The following is an 8088-nucleotide window of genomic DNA, read 5'->3' on the forward strand; positions in this document are numbered from 1 at the left end:
TTGAGGGATATTTTTGTCTTTACATAGACTTGTCCCATGATATTATATCCAATGTATTACTAATACCTCCCAAATGGAAGGTATTAGTAATACACCCTATAATACCATGTAGGAGGTATAACTAATTCATGAATTAGTTATACATATGCCTAAATTCCTACCAAACACAGTACTAAATAATACCATACATAATATATGGATTATTTATTTTAATGCGGCCTACCAAATGACCCCTGAGTACATAATAAACTCTTCTTTGGCCAGATATTTTGAAATTGAAACTAGAAAATTAGAATTTTTGAAGTTGTGTTTGTGCAAAATCCACCAATTTTGGATAGTTACAAATATTTGAACTTAAAATTTTAAAATTCAATCAAATATCATAGTCAAACAAATATTTAAATATATATATTCAGATTCAAATATCATAGTCAAACAAATATTTAAATTATATATTTTTAGAATCTGATCTAGAAAATAGTCAAACCCCATTTACATAGTTTTTTTTTCCTTTAGCCCATTGGGCCAATACCAGAGTCCAAACTTTAGTAGAATCACATAAACACCACTGCCCAGATTTTTCCTTCCAATTTCTTTTCCCATTTCCATTTCCATCTTGTTAAACAAATTTCTCACACATGTTAATCACAAAAAGGGCATAAAGCATTAAAGCAACGGTAATCCTAACGATTCCTTCATTCCAAATACTGCAAGGTATATAACCCAATCTTTTACATCCTCAAGCAAGCTCAACTTGTTGAATTAAGAAGGAATTCATACTGATTTTTCTAGATTGATGATGGATTCACTCTCTCCATCTCACTGTTTTTGAAGTTTTAGCAGCAGAGATAGCGCTTGAATCAGTGGTCAGCCCTACATTTCTTCCTTTGAGAGTCATTTGCTTTGATGTGAAATGACGGTCAATTGTATTTGCAATGTTGATTTTGGTAATTTGTGAGTAATGCCACAAAAAATTCTGCAAAAACAGAACAGAACTACACTGGGTGTATATGACGGCAATATTTTATCAAGTGCCAAGTGCACTTTACTTTTGTAGCAATGAAAATGACCTAGACAAGGTGTTTCTCTACAATGCAGCTTTAGATGTTCCAATCAGAGGTAAAAACGATAAGAAATGGGGGAAATTCAGAGCTAGGGTTACGGTTGGTCGGTGCGGCTCCAGGAAGAAGGTTAATCGCCGGTGGAGATTGTATGCTACTGACACTCGCGTTTTGGAAAGTGGCACGGTGGATAGGAGTAGTGCTAATTCTCAGCTTCCGACAGTTCCCTCTATTGAAATCCCAGTCACTTGCTACCAGGTGCCGCTTTTAGTTGCATTAATTATAGTAAAATGACTTTGATTTCCTGCTTTATCTGTTTTCGTAATATTTGGAGAAAGCTATGCAAGTATGATTTCTGTAATTTTTGTGGAAAAGAGCTAGCGTTGATATTTCTGTAGCACTTTGAAGGTAGCAATATGCTCTTAAATTAATATCGTGATAAATTAATTGCTCCACTGGTATCTAAGTTCAAGAGTTCCATAGTCATTGTGCAATTTGCATAAGTTAGAAACAAATGGAAGCTGTACTAGTCATGCTTATACTAATTGATAGAAAATACCTGGTGCAAATGGACTGTAGGTTAATTACTTACATCTCGGAGAAACAAAATGGATGCCTAAATGAATGGATCAGAAAACTAGATTTTAACTATTGTTTTCGTTCATGGGAAGTTCGCTATTTTCCTTTTATGTTTTTGCATGCGCGTATGGGATAACTTGTGTGGTTCTATATCTTTTGACTTTTGGTTTCCATTTTCTGGGAAAACTAGTATTTTATACTTCAGAAACTTGACCAATGATAGAATTTCTTACAACATATGATACACTCACAAATGTTTAGGGTTAGTGAATGAAATAATACAAGTAACAAACATACGTAGCTTACTCTGGAAGCAGATTAAAATAAATTGCTAAGAAAATCACGTCTCATTGAATTAAATAACTTCCTGACATTACCATTTTTAACTCAACTGTACAAGTAATGCTTAAATTGTTGGAATAATTTCTCATGGATAGCTGTCAAGTTATGCATTTGAAATTCATGAGTTTCAGAACTGTCACGCAATGAAATCTTTGAGAAATGAATCCAGCTAAACTTGCCGTGAAACATCATGCTGCATGCTTGCTGTGCACTTGTGTTAATGGTAAAAATGATGGAGCCATGCCGTTATTATTGTTAATGACAAAGGAGGGTGGGTTTGTCGATTTACTCCAACAAATATGCTAATCTTTATTATGTAGTGATTATATAATATTTGCAACTTGTTTCTGCTAACATTCCCTTGCAAGTTTAGCCCCTATAAATTCTCAAAAAAAGAAGAAGAAGTTTAGCCCCTATAACAAGAATGGAATTGAAGTTAGACTAGACGTGATTGCAATATCTAGGTCCAAATGCCAGTGGTCCATAAGTTCCCCAATGTGATGATTGATGGTGATTAATGGTGTTGAAATAAGAGTAGGTAGGCTTGAACCACATGGAGAAGAAGCTGTCTCGAACACCTATAGTTTCTGAAAATGTATGCGGATTTAGTGGAGAACAAAATACTTTCTTTTGATGACCTAGCGGAGAACAAGATACTATGTAAAGGAAAGGATCTACATAAGCGATAGCTAAGGTTTAGTAGTTGTTGATCCACATACATACATTAGGTAAGGTGCTTGTCATGAGTCTCTTTAGTTTGGTTAGAGATTTGTATGTTAGTGAGGAAATAAACATGAGATTTTGAGAATCTCTAGCTTAAGAAAACCGTTTTGTCATAAATGACAAGTTATCGGACATTGGAAAGAAACACAATCAATGGATTTCTTCGGGACATTTCCCACTGAGCGATTTATATGAATCATCAATTTTCCTTTCATGGAGTTTCTCCCTAACTTCTTTTCCATCTGATTGATTATGGCGAGGGCTTCGTATCTATCAATTCAATCAAATAGAGCAGAATGGATGTAGAAACTTAATGCCTAACTGTAACTAGTTTGGAGTTGAAGCATAGTTGTTATATTTTGAGCCATACCTTCATTAGTATGGTGATCCCAAGCATCCATTCTGAATCCTAATTATCAGTTATAAATCTTAGTGCCCCTTTTTAAAAAATAGAAAAATTAAAATAGTACATTTTCCTTATAAAAAATTTAGTACTCCCTTTGTCCCATTGTGGCACCTTTCTATATTTGTAAATGTAACTTTAGACTTACCATTATACCCTTAATGAGGTGAGCTTGTTTTAAACCACAAGTTTCAAAAATCTTTTTTCTTAAATTCTATGACTAGTCAAACACCGCCATGTAAATTGGACGGAGGGAGGTATGCATTTTTGGTTTAACATTTAAAACTTAGTGGCCACGTGTTATAAAATGGGTTTATAATATCCAAATACTACATAAATGCATTGAAGAAGGGGTTTGAATATAGGTCAACTATATAGAGTAAGTATATTTCATTATTACCTGTCTCCGTTCTACATATTCCATATTCCATACTTTGCAGGCAGGAAGCCTTCTCCAAAAAAAGTTCTAAGTTTCGTGAAGGAAAAAATGAGGCCGTATACAATACAAAGTATAGGATAAACAATGTAAAAAATATGGAGATATGTACCTATGGACTGTTTATGTCAGTGAGAGGAGCATGGATCCTTTTTATAGTTATTTGCACCTTCTTGGATGCTACATTATAGATAAAACAATCTCTTCTCTTTTTATTTACTTTTAATGTGCTTTTCCTTACTGGGCCAGTGCTTTCAAGTGGGAATATAATTGTTGTGTACTAAGTCTAGCAAAATTGATTTGATGTCCAAGAAAGTGGTACTAAAGCTGGAGGTAAGGGGAGGAAGGACATTTCTATTTCCAAGAAATGATCCTCAATTTTGTATAAACTTGCAGATCATCGGTGTCTCAGACCGAGCTGAGAAGGATGAAATTGTCAAGTCGGTAATGCATCTCAAGAATGCTGAGATTGAAGATGGATACACCATGGATGCTGTTGTTTCTCGCCAGGTGGTAGCTGCAGTCCTACATATTCATCTTTCTTATAGAGGTTATCCTGTATTCTCATGCTTGGCTACATGTTTTCAGAATCTTTTAATGGATGTGAGGGATAAGCTTTTGTTTGAGCCAGAATATGCCGGAAATATAAAAGAAAGGGTTCCACCAAGGTCTTCTCTTAGAATACCATGGGCTTGGTTATCTAGTGCTCTTTGTCTTCTTCAAGAGGTAAGATACAATATACTATTGAGCAAGCGGATTACTTTCTTTGCAAGTTTGTGCGAAAATGATTAGTTAAAATGTTAACATTATTCATTCAGGTTGGGGAAGAGAAGCTTGTGCTAAATATTGGACAAAAAGCTCTTCAACATCCAGATTCTAAGCCTTATGTTCATGATATTCTTTTGTCCATGGCACTTGCTGAGGTTAGGCAAAGAGAGAAAATATCATAACTCTATGCTGTCTTTTACTTGGGATCTGTGTTATGCTTGGGTTTCTTATTCTAGGTGCTTTCTTGAAGTGTGCAATTGCAAAAGTTGGTTTTGAGAAGAACAAAATTTCACAAGGATTTGAAGCTCTTGCTCGTGCTCAATGTCTTTTAAGGAGCAAAGTTTCTCTTGGGAAGATGACATTATTATCTCAGGTTAGCTTGTTTTAGCTCTGCTGTCTTATATACAGAGTTTATTTTGCGAAGGCGAAATTGTATTTTTTCTACATCTTATTTTTCATTTTACATGTAAGTGCCGTAGTTTAGATATTTAAAGGCTAAGGCTGTGCTACGTGAATGTGCATCAATTTTTCTACATCCATCTCATCATCAGTACATTTCTTTATCATTATAACAGTAATTGCAGTAGACTAAAAACCTAGCATGAGTTAGATATAGAAGGTTCTCTCTGTAAAAATGTGTAGCTATGATGTTATGTCTATAGTTGGAGAGTTGGAAGTTTTGTTGGTGTTTTCAGTCTCTGCAACATTTAGTGCAAATACTTCTCTGATGTGCTGTTTCTTGTTTCTCATTGGGATTATATTTAACCTTGCTCTTAGATAGAAGAATCGTTGGAAGAGCTCGCCCCTGCCTGCACCTTGGAGTTATTAGGCCTGCCTCGTACACCTGAAAATGCTGAGCGGAGGTTAGGAGCCATTGCAGCATTACGTGAATTGCTCAGACAGGGCCTTGATGTAGAAGCTTCCTGCCAAGTTCAGGATTGGCAATGCTTCTTAAATCAAGCTCTTAACAAGCTTATGGCTTCGGAGATTGTTGAACTCCTTCAATGGGATAATTTGGCTCTCACAAGGAAGAACAAAAAGTCCATTGAGTCACAAAACCAAAGAGTTGTAATTGATTTCAACTGTTTCTACGTGGTTTTATTAGCTCATATTGCCCTAGGATTTTCCAGCAAGCAGATTGATCTGGTAATTACGATGTTGGTCTATTCTTTGTACTTTGATTTTCACTTGCTGCACAATAAAGTGTTTTGACGCTGTTAAGATATAAGGTTGAATTGCATCAACTCTGTGTGTGTAAGACAATTCCAATATCTTGCTAGATGTTTTACCTGAGAATGCCAGGATACCGGATGCAGTAATATGTTGACAAAAAATTTCAATTGTTTATTGCAGATTAACAAATCCAAAATAATTTGTGAGTGTTTGATTGCTTCAGAAGGAGTTGATTTGAAATTTGAGGAAGCCTTCTTGTTGTTCCTTCTTGGGCAGGTAAATCTGTAATTTCCTCTTTCACTGGCTATGTATTTCCTTTCCCTCGAGTGTTTATTGAGAAAAGTAAATTTTGTTAATACAGGGGGATGAGGCTGCAGCTACTGAAAAGCTTCGGCAGCTTGAGCTGAACTCAGATACAGCTTCACGTAATTTAGCATCAGTCAAAGAAACGAAAGATGTTTCAACTGTATCAAAACCACTGGTATGTATTGCTTTATATGCTGTTAATCAGTCTCTGAAAGTATGTGGTTCATATAGGCTGGTTTCCTGGTTTCTCCCTCTGCATTTATTTCACTTTATATTCTCTAGGGGTCATTACTTTTTTCTCTTTTAAAATATAAATGCACTTCTCCGTGATCCTAACTCCTCAGCACCAATTTATAGTTGTTGACATGTTGTTGCTCTTTTGCAGAGTCCACCTTTTTGTAAACAAAACTAGGATTTTCTGACCATAGATAATGATATAAGCAAAACTAGTTTCTGTTCTTTTATCTAAGGGTGATATTTCTATCTGGGATAAGTCTTTTGTTGAGTTGAAGTTAAATGTTTCTCATCATAACATTTTGTGGATTTCCAGGAGACCTGGTTGAAGGATGCTGTGCTTGGCTTGTTCCCTGATACGAGGGATTGTTCTCCGTCATTAGTGAGTCATGTTACGAAATTTTTGATTCGAAAAGTACCTCATTGTAGAGAGCTAAACTAACTCTAAAGATTTGCAACAGGTAAACTTCTTTCGCGGCGAGAAACGACCTTTCGTGAGCAGGGGAAATAAAAGAGGTCTGCAGACTGCATCTCATATTAGTCATAGGCCACTTGCACCTGCTATTACACGGGACCAAAGAGCTACAGATGAACCACTTTTGTATGGTGATACTTCACGGCATCTCGGGTCAGCTGTAAAGCAGTTAGCTCCACCTAATTTACAAGCTCAATTGACCGTGGATAAGGTCAATGTGGGCAATGCTTCTGGGATGCCATCTGTTCAGTTAAAAAGAAATTTGGGTGCTGGACGTAAGGTTTGGGAAATTTGGTTGGGCCTGAATAGCATAGTTGAGAAGATAATTTTTGTTGCGTCAGTTGGATGCGTCATCTTTGTTTCCTTCAAGCTAATGAACATGCAGTTGTGGAGAATGAAAAGTGGATCTGGTTGGTGGCTAAACACGCCAAGGATGACAAGCTCCCATTCCTGGAAAATGGATTTTCCTCAAGATCCTAATTATAGGCAGGCAAGCAATAGGAGAAGTGGCATCATTCAGAAGTTGAAGAAGTTGCTTCCAAAGTTCACGATGCAGATAGGCGAGCACCCACAAGCTTCTGGTCTCCAAAATTCTTTCTTTGCTGCTGGTCTATTACCCACAGCAGCTTACAAGACACCAATGCCTATAGAAGAAGCTGAGACCCTTATCAAGAAATGGCAAACCATTAAGGCAGAAGCACTAGGGCCTGACCATAATATTGATGGTCTCTTTGATGTTCTTGATGAGCCAATGCTTGTTCAGGTTAGCTGCATTGCTTATAAATGTGTGATGTGCCTATAGGTATTGCTGGAAATTGTGGTGTTCAACATCAATTATTTTACTAACATATATGCATTATAAACCCCATTTGCATGCCATAAGATTACATGTTCACTTGTAGCACCATGCTTGATACTTGGACTTAAAAAAAAGTTAAAATATTAAATTTCACGTTGTCAAACATGATTTTCTTATCATATGAGCTCACATTGAGATAGTTGGCTTAAGTACCCTCCACCTCCAACACCAACGAGCAAAAGGGGGAGTTCCTAGGGAGGGGTTAAAAAAAAAAAGAAGTAAAAAAAGTGAAGTACTATGTTGGTTGTGTGAAATTCACTGAGCAGATTGGTTTTGTGTATCTACAAATCTGTTATGATGGACTAGTGAAGTAAGTCTTATTTCCTAATATGTTGTGATTCTGGAGAAAGGTTGGACCTCATTGAGTCCACAGAATGTGAAAAACTTAAAACCTATGTTTTCCCCCACAAAAGTGCCTTGCTGACCCCTGTTCTTTCTAATTGTACAACAGTGGCAAGCCTTGTCTGAAGCAGCAAAAACCAGGTCGTGTTTCTGGAGATTTGTTTTGCTCCAACTTTCAGTTTTACGAGCAGAGATTTTGACCGATGGGATTGGTCAGGAGATGGCAGAAATAGAGGCAATCCTGGAGGAAGCAGCTGAACTTGTGGATGAATCACAGCTTAAGAACCCAAATTATTACAGGTAATCAGAAATTGTTGGAAAGTTGCTCATGTATGTCAGTTTGACTATGTGAGTGTGTGTGTGTGTGTAGGGGGGGGGGGGGGGGTG

The 8088-nt window shown here is 36.7% G+C and overlaps 1 protein-coding gene across 2 annotated transcripts in view; it reads left to right on the plus strand.

The window, feature by feature from the left end:
- Positions 1–545: 545 nt before the first annotated feature.
- The window catches only part of LOC102599508 (plastid division protein CDP1, chloroplastic), a 9221-nt gene continuing 1678 nt past the window's right edge, over positions 546–8088 (plus strand). For both annotated transcript variants that reach the window (XR_001474187.1, XM_006353875.2), the window contains exons 1-11: positions 546–1319; positions 3941–4054; positions 4133–4270; positions 4363–4467; positions 4563–4685; positions 5090–5458; positions 5666–5761; positions 5847–5966; positions 6342–6407; positions 6487–7263; positions 7811–8001. Coding sequence is in view for 1 of the 2 variants with exons in the window: in XM_006353875.2 (XP_006353937.1) it covers positions 1011–1319; positions 3941–4054; positions 4133–4270; positions 4363–4467; positions 4563–4685; positions 5090–5458; positions 5666–5761; positions 5847–5966; positions 6342–6407; positions 6487–7263; positions 7811–8001 (2408 nt within the window). In the remaining variant the exon portion in view is untranslated. The remainder of the gene's footprint in view (positions 1320–3940; positions 4055–4132; positions 4271–4362; positions 4468–4562; positions 4686–5089; positions 5459–5665; positions 5762–5846; positions 5967–6341; positions 6408–6486; positions 7264–7810; positions 8002–8088) is intronic.

Source organism: Solanum tuberosum, unplaced genomic scaffold (assembly GCF_000226075.1).
Source record: "Solanum tuberosum cultivar DM 1-3 516 R44 unplaced genomic scaffold, SolTub_3.0 scf00159, whole genome shotgun sequence".
Taxonomy (NCBI): Eukaryota; Viridiplantae; Streptophyta; class Magnoliopsida; order Solanales; family Solanaceae; genus Solanum; species Solanum tuberosum.